Here is a 26,983-nt window from a genome sequence, read left to right as displayed (position 1 = left end):
TTTTCCCGTTGAAGGTGACACTGTGTATGTGGGGTGGTACAGGCTGCTTTGTGACCTAAAGCCCCCTCTGTTCTGTGGTCATGTGTCATGGGGACCATGCACCATCTTTGTGGACGGCTGCTCTATATGGATCCACAGCTAAGGAAAGAAAATGTGAGATTCTACCCCATAGTGCATCCATAGGCAGCTTCTAGAGAAAAAGAGTGCTATTCCTTTCTGTGAAACATTATCAAATGATTCCCCTGATTTTATTCCTTTCACTCTTGTAACCTTGGAGTCAGTCAGCCTTGCAGGTTTCAAAATCTACAATCTGTATTGTCCAAGACTCTTTGGTTGCATCACCTTGGGTGGTGTCTTTTGCTCATCCTTTGACATTTGATTCCAATAAGCCACCTGCCTGCTCATTCTTCCCAGACTCCCTTCAGTGATCGGCTCCCATAGCTCTTCAAGTTAAGTCTATTTTGTACATAATGATACTTACTGATCTACAGTGAGTGTTCACAAATGCTACATGCTCTTTTATGAATAGATAAGGTGATCAAGAAAAGTTGGTTAAATAAACAAATTCAGTACTTAATGGTTTTCTTTTTAATTTATTTGCTATTCTGTCATTTTTCCTACTACTTTTAAAATACATGCACCAATGGTTTTCAGTCCGCTAATTGTGATTTCTCAGTTCATGTCCAGTTACACATAACTATTGACCCTGCTATTTCTGATTTCAAGGGTCCTGCTTAGAGGAGGGCCTATTGAATGCTGTATTAGTCAACTTTGCATTGCTATATTGAAATACCTGAGGACATTAGTGTAATAAACAGAAATGGTGTATTTAACTCATGTTTTGGAAGTTCAAGTCCAGGATCAATGGTCCCATTGGGTTGGGTCTCTGGTGAGGGTGCCAGATGGCAATGGTGAGAGTGCATGTCCAAGGGAGCAATCATCTCTCAAACCAGAGACACTGAGAGACCAGGGTCCCACAATCTCCTGAGGAGCATGTCCCCAATGACTCCCACTAGGTCCCACCACTTAAAGTTCCACAGCACTCCCTAATACTACCATCCTGGGAACCAAGCCTTTATATGTGGCACTTTGAGAGACACTCAAATTATACCCTAAATCATAGCAAATCCCTTCATTTAGAAGATACATATCCAGTCAGTCATCCCTATTCCATCCTCTTTTGGTTGTCATCACCCACATTTTGCATTGTGGTCAGGTGCAGACTTGTTCAGGAGGGGCACTGCAGAGTTTCTGACCTGTTTTACAAGGTGATGGTAGGGAGAATGAGGAGTTAAAAGTTCAGACCATTTCTATATAAATATCCACATGATTATTATTCATGCTATCCTTTATTGTCAAGGATCAATGAGTGATGATACATTATTTATACTACTAGTAACTGTAGTATTTTAGGCAAACCACGTTTAAAAGTTGGAAGGGCTTTGGGAATTATGTAGCCCAGTCCTTTATCAAATCTTTTGACTTTGCTATGCGCTGAATTTTTCTAGCTAGTTGGTGGTTATGTTGGATGTTTTCTTTTTGCCCCTGTAGATTTACGCCCCCCATCCCCCATTCTCCTTCACCTCCCTCTTGGCCCTAGGAAGTTGCTGACTTGTATGGAATATATCAAAGGTTCCTTTGCCTTCTGGTTTCCCATTGAATTTGTCCACAAAGGAGTGCCACTGGGAGGAAGATGGAGATACAGTAACCCACTAAGCTAGCTGTGTCCCTTGATTAGAGATCATAGTTCTGTCAGATGATCATCTCCCTACAACTCCAGGTTCTAGTAATAGTCCTTTTCCTGGAGCCTTCAGACCTAGGACTGGTACAAAAACTTCCTGTTTCTAGTCTCAAGTACTGTCTTCTCCCTTGTGGTTTTCCTGTACTCTGCCCAGGCTTTTTATAAATAACCTCTTTTAAAAAAACTTCTCAAATTGCTCTCTTTGAGGAGTGCCATCTATTTTCTGCCAGGAGCCACCCTGCCCAGTAGAGTCCTAGGAGCCAGGTCTCCTGGACTGCCAAGCCTAGGCTCTTTTCATTGAGACTAGTCCCCTTCAGTCTTGAGTCCCCAAGTGACTGATAGAGATAGAAGCCTCCTGTTCTAGTCCACAGTGGACATGTGATGTAAATGCAGAACAAAACATCTTTTTATGTTTAACCACTGAGATTTGAGGAATTTTGATATTAGATCTTAGAGCAGCCCATCATTCAGGGCCTGTTTTTTTTTCATCTTTAAATCAGGGGAAATTGTAATACTATCCTACTTATAGGGTTTTATAGACTAAATGAGATTATAAAATGGTTAGCATGGTGGCTGCTTCATGGTAAATTCTCAGTAGTAGTTGTTATTTTCATTGTTAATGTTTCTTCAACAATTGGGTTATAAACAATTATTGTGTCATATAATGGTAAACTACTAGAGTAAAGGTTCCATACCAGGAGCCACAAATATTGTTCTTGCAGTAAATAATTCAGAAAACAACTTTTAAAAAGGACTTATCTCTATAGATTTTTTTCCCCTGTTATATAGTCTGCTAAATTGCATTTCAGGGTAAAGTAAAAAGGTTGACTTTGTGTCTTGTGTTAACACTTATGTTATGAAAGTGATGTGACATTTAATTAAGAACTATAGTTGGGCTGGGAATGTGGCACAAGCAATAGCGCGCTTGCCTGGCATGCGCGGGGTACTGGGTTCAATCCTCAGCACCACATACAAATAAAATAAAGATGTTGTGTCCACCAAAAACTAAAAAATAAATATTAAAAATTCTCTCTCTCTCTTTAAAAAAAAAGAACTATAGTTGTTGGGCAGATGCTTTATTGATGTCTAGTTATGTCATGAATAGGACATTTTTAAAATCTAAATTGTTTTTATGCTTATAAATGAATTAAACTTTTTGAAAATGAAGGCATATTGGGGATAGTGTGATTTTGAAATTTCCCTTAATTCATAACAAAAATACAGAAAGTAGAACAGTAAAACAAAGACAGAGATGAAACTAGCTCCCAGAGTATCCCACCAGGAACAGCAAGACTTGGGCACAGGAATAGCAGCTGCGCAGTGGGGAAAGGAGTTGTTGATCCTTTTGAATGTCAGGGAATACAGAAATTTACCACCAATATTTACATTATAAAGGAGAAATCACCACTGGGATTAAAGAACTATGTGGGCTGAATGAAATCAGTTAAAACTTGGAGGGGCTTTACAGACTCAAATTTATGGAAGAGTGCAGGGAGACTGGAGGAGGTTAGAGGCCATGTGAGTGATCTTGGGTTCTCAGAAATACCAAGCAAAGATCTCTCTGGAAGTAGAGTCACCTTCTAAACAGGAAATGCTAGGACTATGAACCCCGATTGACAGGGTGTTAAAGGAGAAAAGCATAGATACTAATGGAGGAGGGGACCAGAAGCAGTGCATTTCAGAAAGTATTGGGGAAGTGGCCATATTTTTAATGGTTCCATGTAAAACCAGAAGAGGGAGTCCTAGAGCCATGATACTAGGAAAGTCCTATGGGCCTACTTTCTGTTCTTTAACCACTTCACTTAAATATGAACAATAGAAATGGATCGAGGTTGGACTTTATGCAAATATTGTATGAAGAAAAGCAAGGATAGCCCCCATGAATAAGAAAGCAACAGATAAGGAATTCATGGCAGAAAATTTGGACCCCTTCAAAGGATGAAACTTGATTCATATTCCTAAAGAAGCTAATGCAAATTGAGAAAATGAAGTTATTAAAGATCTGCATGCATCAGGATTGGAAAATTTGGAAACTAGAGAACTAAATAATATGCCTTTATGAGAAGACAGTTGACAGAAGGGAATGGAGGGGGAAAATAGCAGAATGAATGAGACCCAGGGGGAAAAAGTCCATTTTCTTTAAAATTGGCAAAAGTAAATGATAGTGTCAGGAAATGTGCCTTTGGGTGATTAAACTATAAGGAAAGGCATGCAGATGGCTACTATAAAATTCAGAAATTGGTTCCTTTTATGTGAAAGAAAGGGTTTGATATTGGAATGGGACACATGGGGAGTATGCAAATTTCATTTCTTGAACTGATGGTGGGAATAAAACTAATAGGCTTATAATAACTTACTAAGCATCTGGTTTGGTTTTCTAATTGTATCAGTTACTAATACTTTTTACTAAAATTATAACAGAAAAACCTGGCTAATACCAGCTTTAAAAATAGACATTCATCTTAGATACTGGTCACAGGTTAGTGTCATGGCTCCTGTTACAATAAGGCATCGTGGTACTCGGTTTGCTGCACTGCCTCTAGGTTTCACTCACATCAGTTGCTCCATGGAGGTAAACTGGGTGCATGCATCTGGCTTTATTCCATATAGGAAGAAGTGAGAATCTCTTCAAGGAGAGCTGGGAATGTGAGTTCTGAGCTTCTACAGACTTTAAGGTAGATTCCAATGAAGAAGCAGGTGGTCAGGTATGAGTGTTGAGAGAACACTGCTGCATGTATACATTAGAGCCCTGGTTCTTACCCATCAGTCATATTGCCTCCTGGGGAATATTTGGTAAGAGCTAGAAACATTTTTGGATGTTATAATTGAGAAGAGCTGGGACTAGGGTTGTGGCTCGGAGGAAGAGTGCTCGCCTAGCATGCATGAGGCCCTGGGTTTGATCCTCAGCACCACATAAAAATAAAATAAAGGTATTGTTTCCACCTACAACTAAAAATTAAATAAATAACAATTGAGAAGAGCAGTGCTGCTTACTGGCATCTGGTAAGTAGGGGCTAAGGATGCTGCTAAACATCCTGTGATGTACAAGCCAACCTCCCACAACAAAGAAATTGTTTCTTTGTCAATAGAGCTGAGGTTAAAGAACCCTGTTCTGGAGCTGTGATTATCAAAGTATAGTCTGGGAGCCCTTGGGAATTCCTCAAAACTTTTTCAGTGGTCCTTCAGATCAAAATTGATTTAATAACATAAATATATTATTTTTCTTTTTTACGCTCCTCTCTCACAAGTGTACAGTGGAATTTTCAAGAGGTTGCATAACATGATATTGACTATCTGTTGCTTAGGTACAGAAACAGGTGTGAGAAGCTTCTCCTTCCCACTAATCCTCAAGAAGTTTGCAAGAATGTGAAAGCATGGCTCCCTTTTCACTTTTTTGATTTATAAAATGTAATTATTTTTATTAAAACATGTCATGTGGGGCTGGGGTTATGGCTCAGAGGTAGAATGCTTGCCTAGCATGTCCAAGACCCTGGTTCAATCCTCAGCACCACATAAAAATAAGTAAAATAAAGGTATTGTGTCCATCTACAACTAAAAAATAAATATTTTTTAAAATGTCATGTTAACATAATAGATTATTATTATTAACCTAAAATGAATGAATGTTCAGTTTTTCATGTTTATTCAATATAATAAATATTGGTAGCTATAGGCCATAAAACTAAGGCTCTTTGTGGGCCACACAAATTTTAAGGTTGTAAAGGAATTCTGAGGTCAGAAGTTTGAGAACCACTGATCTGGAGACCAGCTGAGTTTTAAATGACTAAAAAATGTGAAAACTATAAGAAGCATAATAATGGCTGGTCATGGTAGCACAAGCCTTTAATCCAACCTAAACGTGTGGCTGAGGCAAGAGGATCACAAGTTCAAGACCAGCCTCAGCAAGTTAGTGAGACACTGTCTCAAAAAATAAGAAGGGCTGAGAATGTAGGTCAGTGGTAGAGCATCCCTGGGTTCAATCTCTAGTACCACATAAAAGTAAAATTTAATTAAAAAAAAAAAGAAGTTGGGCTGGGGCTGTAGCTCTGTAGTAAAGCAATTGCCTTGCATGTGTGAGGCACTTGGTTTGATCCTCATGTACCACATAAAAGTAAATATACTGTTTGTTCAAAAAAATAATAAAAAAATAAAAGAAGTGTAATTATGTATAGTGAAGACTCATTAATAATGAAGACTTTCATTATTTCACAAACATTTATTATAGTCTTCTGTGTACCCTGACATTATCTGGGTTCTGGGAGCACAGTGTTCAGCCAAACAGGGTTTCTGCCTTCAGGGAGATTCTGACTCACCAGAAAAGCCAAAGTATATTAGAGGTGATCATCATTTTTTTTAAAGTTCTACATCAGGCAATTTCAGAGTGTGATGGAATTACAGTGGAAAGCATGCTGTTCTGGGACAGAGTCCTTAGACACAAAGATCACATCAAACTTCATTTAGATTAGGAAGATCGCCAGTTTCCTTTCTGCTATAGACCAACACTCCATCTTTGACTCCCTTGCTGGTTCCGCCTACGATAGGATTTGTCTGTATAAAACTCTAATCAGTGCTGTAAGGGCAGAAACCAAAACTAATTTCTGTGCTTTGGGCCCACTTTTCAGTGACTGTGCTGGCGATATTTAATGAATTGCATGCAGATGTGGATCTTTATGCACTTCTGTTTGGAGAGAGCGTCCTAAATGATGCTGTTGCCATTGTACTGTCCTCGTAAGTAACAATGTTTCTACTAGGAAAGAGAGACTTTGGTTTCCTGAATGTTTTGGGGCAAATTTAGAAGACTATATCAAAAGTGTCAAATTGAATTGGGTGTTTTTCTAAATGAGATTTACCAGCTTTGTTTTTAAAGTTTTATTGTTTTGTCCATTCAGCAGCAATCAGAATTCTGACGTGAGCTTAACATGGTGGCTGCAGATTAAATTAAATGAATTTGCCCTGGGCAGTGCTTGGTAGAGTGTGGATACTTATATTTGTTGATACTTTCAGTTACAATAGTCCCCCCTTATTCTTGGGGGATGTATTCCAAGACCCCCAATCGATGCCTGAAGCCACAGATACTACTTAACCCTAAGTATACTTTGTTTATACTCTGTCTCTATGATACTTGTACATACATATCTATGATACAGTTTAATTTGTAAATTAAAGTAAGAGATTAGCAATAATAGCTAATAAAATAGAACAATTATAACAATATGGTATAATAAAAGTTATGCAAATGTGAGCATATGTATGCATGCTCACTCTGTCTTGCTCTCTCAAAATATCTTATTGTACTTTTGCCTTTTCACTTATGGGAAGCACTTTGTGACTTCTCTTTGGCATAATTGAGGTCCCAGCATCCCTGCTCTTGGGTTGCTTGAACATAAGCAGTATGATCTGATAATCTTGAATGGCTGCTTAGTGACTAATGGGTGAATAACATACAACATGGATGCATTGGACAGAGGAATTATTTATGTCCTGGGTAGGATAAAGTTGGACAGTGTGAGATTTCATGTTACTCAGAGCAGCACATAATTTAAAACTTACGAATTGTCTATTTCCAGAATTTTCCATTTGTATTTTCAGACTGTGGTTGACCTCAGGTTAACTGAAACTACAGGAGTGAAATAGTGAATGAGGTGTGACTGTTGTATCATCATGTAAAACCAGTACAATCTTTTTAAACTTTCTTTTTTTTTTAACCCCAGGTCTATTGTTGCCTACCAGCCAGCAGGGCTGAACACTCATGCCTTTGATGCTGCTGCCTTTTTTAAGTCAGTTGGCATTTTTCTAGGTATATTTAGTGGCTCTTTTACCATGGGAGCTGTGACTGGTGTTGTGACTGCTTTAATATCCTTTTTATAGTTTGTACCCCTGCCTGGGTATGCGTATATGACATTACACTTTCAGAGTTCTCAGATCTTCCTTTCAGATCAGATTTTTAAATTGATTGTTCCAATGGGGTATAGTGATTCCTGAAATGTGTCCCTCAGGTGAGGTACCATGGTTGGGCCCCTAGCTAAGAGTCTAAGAAAAATATTGGGAGGGAGGCTGTAATACTCTGTCCTCACTTTTGCCTATCCCTCTTTGCTTGTGAACCAATTCGAGTGTCAATTGTAAGGGGGTGAAAAAAGCTGAGAAGTATGTAGGAGACTAGGGATCAGGAACCACCATCTTGGAAGGACTTTAGCCCCAGGTTGCTGCTACTGTCTGCTGATCAAGGCCATGTGGGTGTTAACATGACCAAAACTAGCTGGGGGCCATCTGTGGGAATTACTCTACAGTGGTCTTCCATGAGCAAATGACAGCACAATCTTTAATTTAAAATAAACAAACAAAAAAACACAAACAACCAAAAATGCAAAATGTATAAAGAGCTCCACAAATGTGTTCTTTCCTCATATCCTCTTTGATGAGCATTATAAATGTAGTGTGAACCACATCAATTCAATATGCAATCAGTGTAGATAATACAAGAATTATGATAAAATTATTAATGAGATTTTGTGCATTTGTTTTCTACATCTTTGAAAAATGATGAGTATTTTGCTCTCTGCACATCTCAGTTCTGACTAGCTGCATTTTTAAGTGTTTAGTAGCCACATGTGGGTAACGGATACTGTGTTCAATAGTGCAGGTTTAGGTGGCTTTGTTCACTGAGGCCTTTTTGGTACCCTGGAACTTATTGCTCAGTGAACTCATTCATGAGATGGTTATATGACAGCCCCATGTTGAATGGTAGTGTCAGAAGATGAATCTATGCTGTTGCCAAAAGGAGACACCAGTACCTGGTAGCTGATTTTGAGACTTGCACATTTCTTTCTTACTGTCCCATATCTTCATTAGGCATAATCTGTGTACTCAGACTATAATGACCCACAGGGTTTGTGTTCTTAGGCCTGCCTGCCTGAGGCCCTCCCAACTCTGCCAGAACTAACCTACCAGGCAAGCCTGAGGCCAGAAATGTATTCATATTAATTATAATAAATAATTCACATATTGTACAAGTCACCCACTTAAAGTATAAACTTCAATAGCTTTTCTAACCATAAAGTAGATGTTCAACTGTAGTTATTAATTAAAAAAAATCCTAGCCAGGCACCATGTGAGTGTAATCCCAGCATCTCAGGATGCTGAGGCAGGAGGATTGTAAGTTCAAGGTCAGCCTCAGCGACTTAGTGAGGCACTAAGTAACTCAGTAACACCCTGTCTCTAAATAAAATATTTTTTAAAAAAGGGCTGGAGATGTGGCTCAGTGGTTAAGTGCCCCTGGGTTCAATCCCTGGTTTAAAAAAAAATCATGGTAAAATATATAACAAAATTTGCCATTTAACGTTTTAAGCACACAATTCAGAGGTATATAAGTATATTTACAATTTCATGTAACCATCCCCAGTATCTAGTCCTAGAACTTTTTCCTCATCTCATACAGAAACTCTGCCCATTCAGTGGTAACTCCCCATTTCCTATTGCCCTAACCACGGGCAACCTCTTTTCTATGGGAAAGCATAATTTTATTATCTAAAAAATATGCCTGGGCTAGGGGTGTAGTTCCGTGTTAGAGCACTTGCCTAGCTCCAGCAGCTACTGCTGCTGCTGCTGTAGGACCCCAAAAGAGGAGAGGAAGGGAATGGCTAGACCTTAGGGACAAGTCCTGGGCTGATCAGAGGGTGGATCTTGGTGCCTGGAGCTGCGGTCCTTGACGGGGTGCTGACGTGACCAAGTTTACCAAGCTGCACTGCTTCCCCCTGCTGGAGACGGCGCTCTTTTTCCTGATGTCTTGGAGTACATTTCTCTTGGCAGAAGCCTGCGGATTTACAGGTAGGTTCTCTCCCTCAAGCCACCCTTCCCCTAACTGTAGTGGGGGCTGTGGGAGTTTGAGTGGCCAGAAGAATTCTTAGCAGCTAGATTTTGTTGATTAACTGCTTGATGAATATCCATGTGGAGGATTGCTGACCAAGGCTAGGGTTTGGTCTTTTTTTTTTTTTTTTTTTTTTAATTATTAGTTGCTCATAACAATACAATGATCTTAACATATCATACATTTGTATCAAATGGGGTATGAATTCTCATTTTTCCAAGTGTACAGGTTGCAGAATCACATTGGTTATACGGCCACGTATATACATAAACATCAAGTTTCTAAAAACTACATATTTTTAAGGGTAAAGTTTGTTATTCCAAACTCAGCTAAGTTTTTTTTTTTTTTTTTTACACATTCTAACCATAAAGTAGGTGTTCAGCTGCAATGGCTACTGAATATATTCAAATCTTATTTATATCATTCCCCAGATTACTATATCATTTTATAAACAGCAATAATCAGCAAATATATATCCCTTTAAAGGTAATTTTGCATCTACTCAGATGAGGATGGGCACATTTTTTCATAGTTTTGTCTCTGAGCAATTTAATCATTGTTTTTTAATACTAGGTATTTATGGTGTCAGTGAAATATACAGGTTGAGTATATTTCAAAATTTTTAAAATTTTAGAATATTTCTCACACAATGAGTTAGCTTGAGGCAGGGACCCAAGCATAAATTCAGAATTCACTTATGTTTTATATATACCTTATACACAGAGCCAGAACATAATATTTTATAATGTTTTTAATAATTTTGGACATAACACAAAGGTTGTACAAGTCACCCACTTTACAGCTAAAAGAGCTAGGAGGCTCTTTTTTTCTTGGAGGTGCTGAATGAACTGTGTTATGCACTTGTTTTTTTTTTTTTTTTTTTTTAAGGGGTAGGTACTGGGGATTGAACCCAGGGGCACTGAACCACTGAGCCACATCCCCAGCCCTATTTTATATTTTATTTAGAGGCAGGGTCTCATGAGTTACTTACTACCTTGCTTTTGCTGAGGCTGGCTTTGAACTCACGATCCTCCTGCCTCAGCTTCCCGAGCCACTGGGATTACAGGTGTGAGCCACCACACATGGCTGCACTTGTGTTTTGACTACAGCCCATCACATGAGGTCAGGTATGGAATTTCCCACTTGTGGCATCATGTCAGTGCTCAAAAATTTTTGGATTGTAGAGCAGTTTAGATTTTAGAATAGGAATAGGGTTATTCACCATATGTAATATTAGTGTGGTTGATAATGTGGGTTTTTTTTTGTCATATTCTCTCATTTTAAAGAAATCACTAAATTTTTCCACTAGGAAACTCAAGTATAGTTACTCTATATAATCCAGATAGTTACAGAGAACTTTTATCATCTTTTCAAAATACTACAATGTCTTTATATGCATCATTACTAAATGGCTTACTTCCTTAAAACTTGACTGTTCTCTGGGAAGTATAGTCCCATGTATGTCAGTTGTGTTGCATGACGAAATGGTTACCATTAACTGGAAATCTAGATCATCAAGCCTTGGACAAATGGAATAGTATTCTCAGTCTATTTTGTCTGAGGCCCCAGACTATTAAAAAAACATGAAGCATTGGTTTGAAATGAAATACACTCATTCTAAAAACAGACATGAATATGACAAAAGTGTATGAATGGCCCTCGCAGTCTCTTTGGGGAAATGAATGCAATGGTATATGCCAACTACAGATGGCGAATTTAGAGGGAGAAAATGTGCATAACACTGGAGAAATGGAGTGAGTCTGGGGACCTGGCCTTGAAGGAAGAGAGGGCAGGGTTGGGAGAAGGAAAGTTTGGTATTACTGGTGAGGAGCAAAGGGAGCTTTCAATAATAGGAAATCTCAAAAATATTTTTGGAAGTTGAAATATGCTAGGCTTGCCTACTACCTTCACTTTTTGATTCAGCAGGGGCTTTTTCCTGCCTCTTTTTTCTCCATCCACTAAAAAAAAAAAAACCCCTATATCTCTCCTTACAGGCGTTGTAGCTGTTCTTTTCTGTGGGATCACACAAGCTCATTATACCTACAACAATCTTTCCGTGGAATCAAGAAGTCGAACCAAGCAGGTAAGACAGGGCCTTGGTATTGAGAGTTGCCTGGTAATACAAGGAAGGGGAGTGCAGGGTTTCCAATCTCCTTTTCCCTTCTCCACGCAGCTGTTTGAGGTGTTACACTTCCTGGCAGAGAACTTCATCTTCTCCTACATGGGCCTGGCGCTGTTTACCTTCCAGAAGCACGTTTTCAGCCCTATTTTCATCATTGGCGCTTTTGTATCCTTTTCCTCATTCTACCATTTTCTACATGGAGAGGTGACCACAGCTGGGGAAGCTCTACTAGTGTTCTTAATTGTTATTGTTGCTATTGTATCTGTTTCAGATGCCGGAATAGGCCAGTTCCACTGATACTTTTTACTGTGAGAAAAAGAAGGCCTAAGTGGTGCTTCATAAAGCTAAATGTCTTTTATTTTAAATACCGGCATTTATGTTCATGTCATCCTTCCTGCATTTTCTGTAAAAAGGATGGCCTCAGTGTTAAGCTGGGGCTTGAGAGGTGATTTTTGTTTTGAGTTCCCTTTTGGGTAAGTCTAAAAGTCAGCAGCCATATCGATCTCCACAATTATTTTTGATATTTCATTGTCATGTGAATTCTAAAACAGGGCCTTCTCTGATTTGGGTGACTGGAAAGTTGCAATCTTCTTGCTCTCAACTATCCACTTATCGTGGGCAGCTTTCCTCACACTGCCCTGGGGTGTTTACAGGCAGACTACACTCTCACCCAAGCTACCCTGCTACTATGGATCACAATGTGAAAGTCTCCTTTGCTTTTCCCAAAAAAGAAAGGAAGGAAGGAAGTGATGGAAGGAAGAGAAGATACTTGATTCCTTGACTTGGCCCCATTGTGAATATAGTTTTGGAAAGGGAGACATGGTTTGGGGAAGGGAAACACAGGTTTGAGGATGGCTTCTCTTGAGCAAGGAGGAATTTGAGCGCCTAGCAATTAATATAGTAGGAGAAGGTTTCACTCAGTAGGTTTCAAATACTATTGTTTTCATTGGGGTGAAGTTTTCTGGGGCTTGATTTTAAGATCCTGAGCAGAAGTCTCCTATTGTTGGACATTTACTTTCACCTTTTTTGAGGCCTCAGAGTAATCTTTAGCTCTTGGAATTTTGGCAGCAAGAAGTGATTTTCTCTTCTGGGCTTTTCATTTCTTGCAAAGGAATGATTGACACTCCCCAAGCTACTAGATAACAGTAATGTTGAAATCCTTCTAGTTACAGTGTCCTACACTCATACTGGTGGCTCATTTCTTAGATTTACACATTCACCAGACAAATAGCTCAAAATCTGAATGATCAGTGTTTTTCTTTTTCATTAAGAAGGAGAGGACATGTTGTTTTGATTTGTATTCCTTGCATGCTATCCTGTGAGAGCACAGCCCATGTTTACAGATTAGGGGCTGTGGCCGGGTGAGCAGAGTCTTCTGAAAATCCTAAAGGCTGCTGACCACTTAAGATCTTCTGCATCATCTCTGGGGTAGAATGTTTTATGAACACTACCTGTTTCCTTTTGTTTAAAAAAAGGAAATAAAGAAAGGAAAAGAAAAAAGAAAAACAGTGCCTTACCCTGGAGGAAACAGAAGATAGTTCCGCCCTGGCTTCTGTCTGAAACAGCTGCAGCTCCTGCAGCTGGCACTTTGCCTAAACGGAAGCTCCCCATTCCTCTGGCTCCCACAGGGGGTTTCCTTCTCTGACCAGGGGAGTGAGAAGCTCTCTCTGTTGAGTGCTGTCTAAACTTGGCAAGTGACAGATGACTGGTTTCCCTGAATTCTTTGCTTTGCACAGTAGACTTCCTTTTCCACACTCTTCCTTTTCTGTGTTTTATATCTCAAAAAGACATTTCAGCCATTTTGGTAAAGAAATCTCCCTGGGTTGATTCTTGTGAGTTATCTGATCATCTCTTTGTTGTATAAATACTTTTAATGTTCCACATCTCTTATTTATAGGTTCTTCCTGGGCATTGGAGTCCCTGGTGTTTACTTGCAAGTGAAGTTTGCAAGCTCTTACCCAGAAAACTTCCTCTTTGTAGTTGTTCCAGGATTAGTAATCTTTCTTTCTTGTGATTTTTCTTGCAGTTTAGCCCAATGCACAATTTGCTTTTATTAACTCCTGCCATGGTACTTGAACTTATTTTAGACTCATTTTTAGACAGATTGAAGAATTAATCAATACCATTTGAATTAAGTCAGAAAGTTATAACAGTGTGTTTAACAAGCTAGAAATTATTTCTATGAATGGGAACCTGGGGAACACTGGCCAGATGATACCCATTTTATTGATGAGTGATTTGTCTAGGGGGGAACTACACAGCCTGGCTTCTTTGGGTAGTTCCCTGGATCATAACATTCCTAAAATTCTCTGATCAACCAATTTGTGTGAAAGTGTCTTTCTGGAAACCTGATGTTCCCTTAACCTTCATCCTGTTGGTCAGGTTGCTATCTTCCTGGGCAGAGCTGCACATATCTACCCACTCTCCTTCTTCCTGAACTTGGGCAGAAGGCATAAGATTGGCTGGAATTTTCAACACATGATGATGTTTTCAGGTAAAAAAAGCAAGTATATATGTAATGAAAGTTAGTTTTATTTAGCAAGCAATGATAGTATGATTAAAATATAATAAGTGAAGTTCATAAAAAGACATTCAAATTTCTGGTTCTTTTGTATTACCTACAATGCAGAGCAGGGCAGATATATATATGTTCAACTGAGTTAATATTGATTTGAAAACCATACTACCAAATGTGAACATTCTCCCTATTGGTATTTGCATATTTACCACCCAAGGGACCTAGAAATATATAAGTATTCAAAGTGCTCAATTGTTTTCTAGCAGTTGTTTATAACACACAAGCTTCTTAGAAGGACTCCAGACCTAAAATTAGAAGGAAAATAACTAGTGATGAAACAAAGCATGGGTCACATCACTCGGCACCTCTCAGCTACAATATCCTTTCTTGTAAAGTAATTGAACCAAGTAGCAGAAGTCCCTCTTTGTTCCGACTTTCTGTGGAGCAAGAGGAATAAAATACACTCAAAAAGCAAGATAAATCCAAAGCTGGATTTAACAGCTATGACATTTCTGTTTGATTTACACTGTTGTAACCCTTTTCACTATGAAGCTGAGAGATTCAGAAAAGCCATTGAGGGGACAAAGGGCAATAAAGAAAGATGTAGAGGTAAAGAAGGTAGAAAGCAATTGCCTTGAATAGATGATAAAGTAAGGGTGGTATTAACTTTTTAATATGAGACCCAGGTTAGAGCAAGCATCTCATCACACCAAAGAGAGAAGATATTGGGGGCAAAAGACCATCGGGACCCTTAAAGGTACCTCTGACTTGTGGGGTGTGGAGGGAGGGGCAGTACCAGAGGACAGAGTGAGTAGTAGCCACTTTACTGGGATGTAGTGGTTTTAGGGGGGCTCACAAAGATGCCTGGAGCCTAATAAAATCATACCAAAATGACACCAACAGGCAGTGCTCCATACATCTCTCCTCTGTCCCAAGTAAGCTTGCCATGAGCATGAATCTATTCCCTGCCATGTTGATTGCCTTTCACTCTGACAAACGTTTTTAGATGTCCTCTTTTTATAAGCCAGAGTTCTAGTTTATGAAAGATACAAAGACCAGCCTCCTTCAAGGAGAGGTCACAGTCCTCTGGGGGTGGGGGGGAGACAGATGCACAAAGAGCTAATTTCCTCTCAACAAAGGATGACAGCTTGTGCAAAGATATGTGAAAGACAGGACAAGAAGAGGAGTATTCAAGGCCATTTTCACAAAAGGGGTGGCCTTCAAACTGGCCTTGGAAGAAATGAAATTTCAGGAGGCAGCAGGTGGAAAGGCAGATAAGCATTGCTCTGTGTGCTTTTTTTCAAGGAAGGACAGCAGTTGTGTTGAAATGTCAGACACATGGAGCAATGCAGAAAGAGAGTGAGGTTCCAAAGGAAAAATGCATCTAGTGATCCGCAGCCTTTTGTTTTTATCAAAATTGCCTGTTGGGCTTGTTAAAGCAGATTGTAGGTTCTACTACCAAGGGTGTCTGATTCTGGAGAATTTCCCAAGAATTTCCATTTCTAGCACATTCTCAGCTGCTGCTGCTGGGTAAAGGACAGTACTTCAAGAACCTCTTTTGTTCAGAGGAGACCACAGAAGCTCCAGAATACAGGAAAACATTGAGAGCTTGATGAGGAAGGGCAGTGACAAGCTTCTGCTTACATATTAGGAAGATGCCAGTGGACAAAAAGAAGATGAATTGGAGATAACTGTCATCTAGGCAAACTTCAAATATATGAACATTATCTTCTTTACCAAAAGATTGAGACATGCGCAGTACTATTTAAAGATGCCACCCAAAATATTTTATGCTGGGAGAAATTTGGCTATCCAAAGAAACCTATTCTTCAAGGCTTTGAAATGCCTGAGGCTCCCCTTTTATATTGCTTATAGTTTACCTATTAAAATAAAGAAAGATGTCATACATTATCTTTCCCTAGCCCCCCAAATTCTCTTCTTGGTGGCAACATTCCTGTAGAGGCTTAAATATTGACTGATGACCTTGTTGGCTAAAGAGTGATCTAGCTGTATCTAAATAATTCACTAGGACAGAGTAATAGAAAACATCAACTTTTTTGTTTTGTTTTAAATTTTTTTTAGTTGTTGATAAAGATGAAGTATCTTTATTTTTATGTGGTGCTGAGGAGCGAACCCAGTGCCTCACATAAGCGAGGCAGGTGCTGTACCACTGAGCTACAGCCCCAACCCCAACTTTTCTATTTTTTAAGGTAACTTTTATTGAGTCACTCCTTTGTGAATTGTAGTGAAGGTCTCATATTAATTGTGAAATTATTATAAAAGGGGAAATTTATAAACAGATATGATAGGTCTAACTTTTTCTTCTCTTGTATAATGTACACATTGTCTTGTACTTGGTAAGTAAGAATTTATACTAGATGGGTACTAAAGACTGTGAATTTTGTCTTTACCATAAAACAAATTATGAGCATGGTATGGGAACAGAACAGAGGAGCTTAGAAAGTAAACTCTAAAACATGAAAATGTTGGTTAATCTTAATGTACCTCAAGGATCAACAAAGTACAGCTCCAGGGCCAAATCTGGCTGTTGATAATTATATAAACCTGTTTTTATATACCCCACCAGTTCAGAATTCCTTTTATAAATGAATATTTACAATCTATTTGAGGAGAGGGAACAGTAACTTTGAAACCCAACTAATCAAAATATCCCTCTGCAAAGAATTCTTTTCTTTTTATTAGTAGACCTTCATTACAACAAAGTATACTCAATTGTTCTTATCATATTGTTAATTTTAATCAATAATAATTTATAGCAACCTGTTTTCTATCTTTTATATAAATACCTATATAACATCCTTGATTTGGTCTCTTGGTCCACCAAACCTGAAGTATTTTAATGTCTGGCCCTTTAAAGAAAGAGTTGGCAACCTCTGATATAAGTTAGGCTATATTTTCACTTCTCTGCATGGCTTCCCCCTTTGCTAAGGAAATGCTGCACTGTTTTCCACTAATGTACATTTGACATATGCAGAGCTAGCATGTGTTTTAAGTTTATGTTGACTGGGTAGTGTTTTGATCATAGACTAAGAGAATGTGTGTTATTAACATTTATTTATACTTCTTTTTACTTTTGGTTACTAGCAGGAAAATTATTTAGACAATAAGTGTGTCAGTATCCTAAAATGTGCTGTACAAATTGATGTAGTATTTTTCTCATTGTATTTGGCAATTTTGCAAAACATAACTTCAAAGAGGAGACAGCCATATATGTTTCAGGTTTTTCTTTCTAAGTAAAACAACTTGGCCCCCAAAGCACAAATGGCTGGAGTTTATTACCCACAAGTGGCAGTACTGGATTTTTGAGGAGACATTGCCAGTTGTCTTTATCACTAAGAGATCTTCTTCTTTGGTCCCTTCAGGCCTCAGGGGAGCCATGGCCTTTGCATTGGCCATCCGCGACACAGCATCCTATGCTCGCCAGATGATGTTCACGACCACCCTCCTTATTGTCTTCTTCACCGTCTGGATTATTGGCGGAGGCACAACCCCCATGTTGTCATGGCTTAATATAAGGTCAGTTTGGAACCAAGGCCAGTTTTATATCTAAATATGTCAGTTTCCACTGCTCTTGAGAATGTTCAGTGTGCCTTGCAGGTTGTATGCCACAGCTTAGTTTATGAAGGTTTTTAGTCTTTTGTTTTGGAGGGGGATTAAATTAAGTTTGGAGTAATGGGGCTTTCCAACAGAAACAAAAAATGTCGTCATTAAAACTTTTGTCAGTACAAACATAGAGAATTAGAATCACCCGAATTTTGCTAGAGCAGTGACATCAGGGCACAAATTTAGAGTGTTAAAACTGCAGGAAAGAGAATAGACCTGTAGCCTCTGACAGTCTCCAGTATTTCATGTCCCTTTGCAATGAAACATGAAGGATAAGCTCATCAGCCAGAAATAGAAGTAGAGTTTTGTTTTAGCATGAGATTGTATGCTGTGCCTCTTTTTGCTTGAGTGCACAAAAGGTTGACATTTCCTGTGTAACTCTCATTTGTTGCAGCTGTGTGTCAGTAAAGAGGAACACTGACCTGAGTTTGGTTTTCTAAGAGCATTTGAACTCCAAACTGTGTTTGCAAGCTCCAACACCAGCATTGGAACATTTCCAGAGACCCACAGCTTAACTTGGACTCTGGTTTAAGACAAGCTCCTCTTGCCTTTGAAACTCAGTTTTTCTCGATGTTAAATGAAGGCACTCTGCCACATTACCTCCAGGGCCCTTCTGCTCCAAGTGTTGCAGTTTCAGATCTACAGGGAATGCCATGATGGTGATGGGAACCAAGAGATAATTGTGTACTAAGATGTGACGAATCATTCTGTGAAAAGCCACCAGGTGGCAATGTTTTTCCTTTCTCTGCTGGCTTTTAATTTGCATTCCCTTCTCCAGATGTAAAATGTGCAGGATCTGCAGTGCATACATAGCTTGGAGGAGAAAAAATGAACAAAGATCTTCCAGCCATCTTTAGAGTGAGGGAAAAAAAGTAGAACTTGAAAGAATAGTCTCTTCTACCTGAGGCTTTTGTATTGATGGCAGGTAGCGATTCCTGGGCTTGAGCACTGCCAGCTACCATTTCTGGGTTAGGGTGTCTCCACTTGCAGATAAAGGTGGGAGCTTATCATTGATAGTTATAATCATCATTAACATTGGTGTTGCAGGTATTGTGTTAGATGTCATGCATGTACTGAGATAATTCTCATAACATTCCTGTAAGGGAGATATACTATTATTTCTATATTATTGGGGAAACTGAGACACAGAGCAACAACTTGCCCAAGGTCACAGAGCTTTAAGTGGATGAAATAGGATTTGAACTCAGGCAGTCTTATCAGAGTCCACACGCTTAAACACTGTGTTGTATGTCCTGTTAAAAGGGTTGCTTTGCTAACAACTACTTTGATGTCTTGAAATTTGGAATGGTTAGAATTTCAGCTTCCTGACATGAATCTCAAGGGTTAGATGAAGTAAAATAATCCATTCTGGGGAACATAAACCTGAGGAAGAAAATTTACAGTCTTGTGGTTTTAAACTTGAGACATAAGCTAGTACCATCTTTGTGTTGGGGCTGTGGCTCAGAGGTAGAGCGCTCACCTACCATGCATGAGGCACTGGGTTTGATCCTCAGCACCACATAAAAATAAAATAAAGATATTGTGTCTGCCTATAACTAAAAAATAAATATTATAAAAAAAATAGTACCATCTTTGTTTTGTGTAGCAGGATGAGGGTAAGAAAGGGGGATTGGTTCTGCACACAGTTTAGAACCTTTACCTTAGGTCATCTCTGAGATTATTTCTTGTTCCTGTTTGTCTGATCACCCAGTAAGTGCCCTGGATGCTCAGAGCCTGATTAAATCATATTTGATTTTCTAAGTCTTTTTCTGTTTCCACCCCCATCTAAACAAATGCAGGACCAAATAATTTTCTACAGAGTAGAGAGTTGATTTGTTTGTATATTTCATGACCCTTTTCAAAAAGTGGGCCATTAAAACAATCCTAGCCAGAGCTGAGAACATGAGCAGCTTTCCTTCAGCTACACAAACTGTAGGTAAGGGAAAGATGTTGAACTAGGCTAGAAATGGGTAGGAAGGAGGTAGCAAGAATTGCTACTGAGCGAGCAACAAACAGTATTTGCTCTAGGAGTCATTTTCTGACATCTTACTGTGTACTAGGTGCTATTTTCTAAGTGCTTTCTGTATATAGTTGGCCCTCATTTTTGTAGGTTTCAATGAACTATGGATTGAGAAATTTTGGGAAATATTGTTTCTGTACTGAACAGGTACAGACTCTTGTCATTATTTCCTAAATATATAGTATGACAACAATTTACATAGCATTTGAATCATATTTGGTATCATAAATAATCTAGAGATGATTTAACCTATCTGGAAAGGTGTGCATAGGTTTTATGCAAATAAGATGTTCTTTCCTACGAGGGACTTAAGCATCTGAAGATTTTGTTATCCAAGAGTGTCCAGGAACCAATCCCCTGTGGATACTGAGGAATGACTGTATTATGTTAACATCTTTAATAATGCAATTATGTATTTATAAATATATACTTTTATTCTGGTGTTGTGAATATTCTTTGAATGAGGAAACCAGTACATAAAGAGGTTAGGTAGCCTGGCTTTGGTCTCATAGTTACATGACAGGTCAAGGTCTTATGCAACTCTGAAGTCTGTGCTCTTATTTAGTCTTCTAGAATACCTGGGTAAAGCAACAGATTCTGATTTTGTGGGGCCTAGAGCTTTTATACAATTTAGGGAACTCCTTTACATTGCTCATACAAAATCAGGTATAAGGTGAATATTTGCTGAAAATATATAAAGGTGAATTTTGCTGAATAGAATGAGAAATAAATTATAATATGTTTCAAAGTTTTCAAAAGTTAATAATAAATATAAATATCAGAGTCCAGAAAAATAATAGAACATTTTATTTATTAGCTGCCTGACAGCTGTACAAGTTGAGCATCCCTAATCTAAAAAATCCAAAATTGTAAATACTCCAAAATCCAAAACATTTTGAGCACTGTGACTCTCAAAAACATTCAGATTTTAGAGCATTTTACATTTCATAATTTGAGGTTAAGGATACTCAACTAGTAAAGTCTATGCAAAATTTGAAAATCCAAAAACTCTAAACACTTCTGGTCCTAAGCATTTCAGATAATACTAATACAGATAATGTGTAATACTTTTTTCCTACTTTTTAAAATCTGCCTACTTTTTGATCCCCTCTTCATATAATAATTTTATAATATGTACAGAGAGAATAGAAATATAAATCAGTCTTTTCTCTCAAGCATAGGTGGTCAAAATTTGCTATTATTTGTAATTTGTATTTTAGAAAGTATTCTTTCAGCTTTATTACTTTTTATTGGTAATGTCATGTAAAATTTTGAAATTGTCAAATTTAGGAAAACCTCCATCAAAATTTTCTCATATGTGAGCCAGAAGATTTGAGGGCATAAAATTTTTTATGCAGCATCATTTTTAAAAACCTTATTATATTTTGAAATATTTACAGATTCACAGGACATTGCAAAAATAAAGCCAAGCGATGCCATGTGTATTTCACCCATTATTTTTCTGTTCATTACATCTTGTATACCTATGGTACAATATCTCAGTAGGAGCTGGCATGAGTTCAATGTGTGTGTGGTTGTATGCCTACTTTTTAAAATTCATATTTGATTTTCTAAAGACTATCTTTACATACCTTCTTTGGTAAAATATCTGTTCAATGTTTATCACATCTAGGCTCACATAAGCATCATCTGCACTCAAGATACAGAACTTTTCCATCAGCATGAAGATGTCCCTAGTTTCACCCTGTATTTCATATCCACCTCCTTATCCACCACCATCCATAACACCTGGCAACCTCTAATTTGTTCTTTTGTCATTTGAGAACATTATATAAATGGAACCATACAGTATATAATCTTTTGAGATTGACTTTTTTTTTCCTACTCAGCCTAATGCCCTGCAGAGGTTGTCTCATGTATGAATGGTTTATTCCTTTTTATTGCTAAGTAAAAGTCCATGGTATGGATATACCATACTTTGTTTAACTATTCACCCCTTAAAGGAAATTTGTGTACTTTCTGGTTTCATGGCTATCATAAATAAAACTACTGTGAATATTTGTGTATAGGTTTTTGCATTGGCATGGTTTTCCTATCTCCAAGATAAATGTACAGGAGTATGACTGCTAGGTCAGACAGTAAATGTGTGTTTAAATTTCTAAGAGCCAGTCGTGGTGGTGCACACCTATAACCCAGCAGCTTGGGAGGCTGAGACAGGAGGATTGCAAGTTCAAAGCCAGCCTCAGCAATGGCAAGGTGCTAAGCAACTCAGTGAGACCCTGTCTCTAAATAAAATACAAATAGGGCTGGGATGTGGCTCAGTGGTTCAGTGCCCCTAGGTTCAATCCCTGGTACCAGCAACAACAACAAAAAAAAAATTCTAAGAAATTGCCAAACAGTTTTCCAGGGTGGCTGTACCATTTTATATCCCCACCAGCAGTATACAAGAGATCCAGTTTCTTAGCATCCTTGCCAACACTTGGTATTGCTACTATTTTTCATTACATCTATTCTAATAAGTTTGTGGGGATAGGTCATTGTGATCTTAATTTGCGTTTCTCCTCTCATGGCTAATGATGTTGAACATCTCTTCATGTGTTTATTTTCCATAAACATACCTTCTTTGGTAAAATATCTGTTCAATGTTCAATTTTTTGTCCATTTTTTAATTGGATTATTTATTTTTTTATTGATTTTTTGATAACTCTTCATTCTAGATGCTAGACTTTTGTCAGGTATATGGTTTCTCCCAGACTATAGTTTGTCTTGTTATCCCTTTAATAGAGTTTTAGAGCAGAAGTTTTAATTTTGATGATGTATAATCTTTTTTTTTCTTTTACAAATCATGCATTTGGTGTCATATCTGAGGACTCTTGACCAAGCCCTAAGTCCTGAAGGTTTTCTTCTGTGTTATTAAAGTTTTTTTTTAATTGTGTGGTTTAATAAAATGACTCAAAGTTACTTTTTTGTAAAAGAAGTGATGTTAAGTTGAAATATTATTTTCTTTACCCATGACTACCAAGTTGTTCCAGTATGATTTATTAGAAAGACTATCTTTACTCTTTTATTTTACTTCTTTGTCAGAAATCAATTGTCTATGTGCATTGGAGCCATTTATGTTCTGCTCCATTGATTTGTGGGTCTGTTCTTCCTATAATACCTTGCTGTTTTGAGAACTATAGTTAATACAGTAAGCCTTGACATTAGGTAGAGAAATTCTGCCCACTTTCTTATTCTTCTTTTTTTAGAATTGTTATAGTTATTCTAGTTCTTTTGCACATGAATTTTAGAATAAGCTTGTCTGTATCAAAAAATCTTTCTGGGACTTTTCTTAGGAATTACATTATACCTATATATGCCAGTTTGGGGAGATTGATATCTTCATTACGTTGTGTCTTTCAATCCATGAACATAGTATGTTTCTAAATTTACTTTGACCTTCTTGGATTTCTGTCATTAGTATTTTGTATTTTCCACTGTACAAGGCCTTTACATGTTTTGTTAGGTTTTTGTATCCTGTCACCTTGCTAACTTACTTATTAGTTCTAGGAAGACTTTTCTTTGTTTTTTTTTTTTTTCATAGTCTTTGAGATATTCTATGTAGACCATCACTTGCAAATAAAGACAACTTTTTTTCATCTTTTCCAACCAGTGTGTCTTTTCTTTTCTTGCCTTATTGCTCTAGTTGACTTTCTATACCATATTTATTAACTATATTTATTATCTTGTTCCTGATCTTAAGAGGGAGCATTCAGTCTTTCCCTACTAAGTGTATTGCATTAATTATAAGATGGTTTTTTTTTGTAGATTTTCATGAGGAAATTTCTATCTCCTTTTTGTTTTCTGAGAGTCTTTGCAATTAATAGGTGTTGAATTTTGTTACTTTTCCTGCATCAGTTGAGATGATCCTATTATTTTTCTTATTTAATCTATTACTATGGTGAATTACATTGATAATTCTCAAATATTGAACCAGTATTGCTTCTCTGAGATAAATCTCACTTGTTTGTGGTACATTGCTTTACATTGTACTACATTCTGTAAGCAAATATTTTGTTAAGAATTTTTATTTCTATATTCATGAGGGACATTGATCTGTAGTTCCCTTTTTTGTACTTCCTTTATCTGGTTTTGGTGTTAGGGTAATATGATTTCACAAAGTAAGTTGGGGCATGTTCCATACTCTTATAGAATTGGTATTATTGTTATTATTTTTGAATGTCGGGTAGAAATCAAATCTCTAGTGGAATCATTTAGACATGGAGGCTTCTTTCCCAGGAATTTTTATATGGTGTAGTTATAGGGCTATTCAGATTATGTATTTCACACTGCATTTTGGTGGATTGTGAAATTAGTCCATTTTATCTGATTTGTCATGTTTGTCTTATTCATAATATCATTCCCTTATTATCCTTTTGATCTCTTTGGGGTTTACACTGATATCCTCTGATTTATTCCTGATACTTTATGATATTTCATTCCTTTAATGTATACTTTCTCTCTTTTTTGTCAGTCTTGCTAGAGGTTTATTGATTTATTGATCTTTTCAAAGAACCAACTATTTATTTCATTGATTTTTCTGTATTCTTTTTCTGATTTCCATTTAATTGATATTTGTTCCTGTCTTTATTATTTCCTTCCTTTTGTCCAACTCTACCCATATAGCATAATGAAGCAAAGTGTGCCACCGTTGAAAAATACAGTATCGATTGGTTAATTGCATTTTCTAGATGTGTATAAATAGTGTTTGTGTAAATGTAGAAACTGGCATTTACAGAGATTACATCAAAAGAAATTCCCTTCAAAATAGGGTAATGAGACTCATTGGTTTCTTTGGCTTCTGATGTTACTTGATGGCCATGAATCATTTTTGTAACCCAGGTTCTTATTTTAAATTGATTCAGAAACCCCCTAATGTTCAGTGTGGTGTTTTGACCCCTGTGAACTCAGTAGGATTAGTACCTACTTGTTCCTTATTTCTCCAGCCTGCTGAAAGAGGCCCTGATTAACTGTTAAGTAACTGTTCAGAAGTTGGAAGCTCAGAGTAGGTCTTGGAATTTCATCAGAAATAATTAGGATATGGCCTTGATTCTTTCCCATGGCTAAATTCAAGTCTCTGTATAAATGAATACAACTACAAATCCAAAGCCAGGTCACTGCTTTCTATAAGTCCAACTTATATGTTTTAAAAACTGATGTTTTATGATTAATATTTTAAAACATAATGGCAGAATGCTCCAATTTTTTTCTGGTAATCCATAAACTACATAATATTTTTCTTAGTCTCTTGAGTAGGTGTTGTTATTCACAGTTTTGGCAATTTAGACAAATAATTGTGGGATTATTTCAGCAGATGAGCCTTATTACATTGTGATGTCATAGTGGCTGTCCTCTTAGATTTCCTAGCCTCAATTGATACAAGTGAAGTGATAGAGATGTTGGGGTGGGATGGGGTGATAGAGATGATGGGGTGGGGAGGTGATAGAGAGATGATGGGTTAAAGTGGACCTTTGTATCCTAAGGGCAGTAATGTAATCATCCAAGAACAAGTAAGAACACTGGCATAATCCTGTTAGACTAAGAACTTTTGGTAAAGAACTTTGCAAGATAATATGAGGAATAAAGGTAGGAAGGAGCTCTGAGCTTTTTATGTAATAGCATTTGTTAATGGATATTTTTAGAATTTACAGTTGCTACCTTGTACTCAAAGACAGTGTCCTATAAGGGGAAGAGCTGAGGTTCTGGCGTCCAACTGCCTATGTTGAAGTCTTGCCTCCACCATTTTTATCTTTGTGACCTTGGGCAATTTATTTCATCTCTAACCCTTGTTTCCTCAACAAATTTTAAATGGGGACAATCATAGCATGATGATAAAAGTAATTATGTAGATGTGATGAAGAATCTTTCATTAGGGGATGGGGATATGACAGTGGTAGAGTGCTTGCCTAATGTGTGCAGGGCCCTGGGTTCAATCCCAGAACTGAAAAAAAAAGACAAAGAAAAATTATCTCATTAAATGTGCCATTTGACACATGGTAAGTACTTAGCATATTTTAGCTGTTATGTTTTCCAATGTTACTGTTATTACAATTACTCACACAGCAATGAATCTTACATTAAATAAATCCTGGCTTGTTTTTCTGGTATTTGTTATATTTCTTAATGCTATAGTAATATAGAGTGGTTCAAGTCACATTTTGAACATGTAATAGTAGAAAGATCTACCTTAAGAAGTATCATGTTGTTACTTGCATATTTCAGGAAACGTAAGTAGCATGAGTATGTGGGCATTGCTGAGCACAGTGTTTCTCAACCATTTTTTCATTGTTTCTCTCCCTAAAGAGCCTTAAAATTTTTTCTTCCCAATTATCTCCTCCAATAAAATGTTAATGCCACAGATCTGCTATATATCTGTTTCTGTACTATAGCCCTTGGATGGCCACAAACCATTATACTATCTAAGATTTTTTTGTTCCACAAGAACCAATTTTCATATCCACAGGAACAACATCACCCCCATTGAGAATACATGATTTAGTGCAGTGGTTTCTAACTCAGGGCAATTTTGCCACCCAGGAGACATTTGTGAACATCTGGAGACATTTATGGCTGCCACAATGTGGGGTGGGTTGCAGGGTCTGCTATTGTGGGTAGAAGCTAAGGATACTCCAGTGTACAGGAGGATGGTCCCCCACAACAGAGAATTATCTAGTCCCAAATGTCAATAGTGTTGAGTTTGCCAAACCCTCTCTAATTTATATGATAGTCAAATTTAATGCACTCTGAATATCCCAGAAATCAATAAGGAAGTCACTGTGAAAGTGGACCATGTCAAGGCAAAGGCCACAAGGAAAAGGGAATTGCAGAAGTGGGGTTTCTGACCTTCAGGTTGAAACTGTGGGCATTGTGGTTTGCTTATCTAGAATAAAGGGTCATCTGTATCTTTTTAAGTATTGTTATTCTTATCCAATAATAAAATGGTTTTTGTTCTGTCAAATATGTGTAAAAATATGTTTAAATGCTTTCAAATATGTATTTAGTAATGATTAACTGTTTTCTATTTTTTGTATGGGCATATCTTTCTTTATGAAATAGATGAATGCCTGGAAAACTGTATAAATTCATTTTGTATA

At 37.5% G+C, this 26,983-nt stretch overlaps 2 protein-coding genes across 3 annotated transcripts in view; one reads left to right on the top strand and one right to left on the bottom strand.

The window, feature by feature from the left end:
* The window catches only part of LOC143639426 (uncharacterized), an 831,269-nt gene that overhangs the window by 658,194 nt on the left and 146,092 nt on the right, over positions 1-26,983 (bottom strand).
* Slc9a7 (solute carrier family 9 member A7) overlaps positions 1-26,983 on the top strand; it is a 135,113-nt gene that overhangs the window by 81,766 nt on the left and 26,364 nt on the right. The window contains exons 6-12 of one of the 2 annotated variants that reach the window (XM_077107578.1): positions 6,364-6,469; positions 7,453-7,581; positions 9,450-9,565; positions 11,600-11,688; positions 11,779-11,892; positions 14,110-14,221; positions 17,629-17,782. In XM_077107578.1, coding sequence (XP_076963693.1) covers positions 6,364-6,469; positions 7,453-7,581; positions 9,450-9,565; positions 11,600-11,688; positions 11,779-11,892; positions 14,110-14,221; positions 17,629-17,782 — 820 coding nt within the window. Of the gene's footprint in view, positions 1-6,363; positions 6,470-7,452; positions 7,595-9,449; positions 9,566-11,599; positions 11,689-11,778; positions 11,893-14,109; positions 14,222-17,628; positions 17,783-26,983 lie in introns of both variants that reach the window. The other variant, XM_077107577.1, reaches the window with a different exon arrangement.

This window comes from Callospermophilus lateralis, chromosome X (assembly GCF_048772815.1).
Source record: "Callospermophilus lateralis isolate mCalLat2 chromosome X, mCalLat2.hap1, whole genome shotgun sequence".
Taxonomy (NCBI): Eukaryota; Metazoa; Chordata; class Mammalia; order Rodentia; family Sciuridae; genus Callospermophilus; species Callospermophilus lateralis.
Note: the sequence above shows the minus strand (reverse complement) of the source record. Positions and strands in the feature narration are given on the sequence as shown.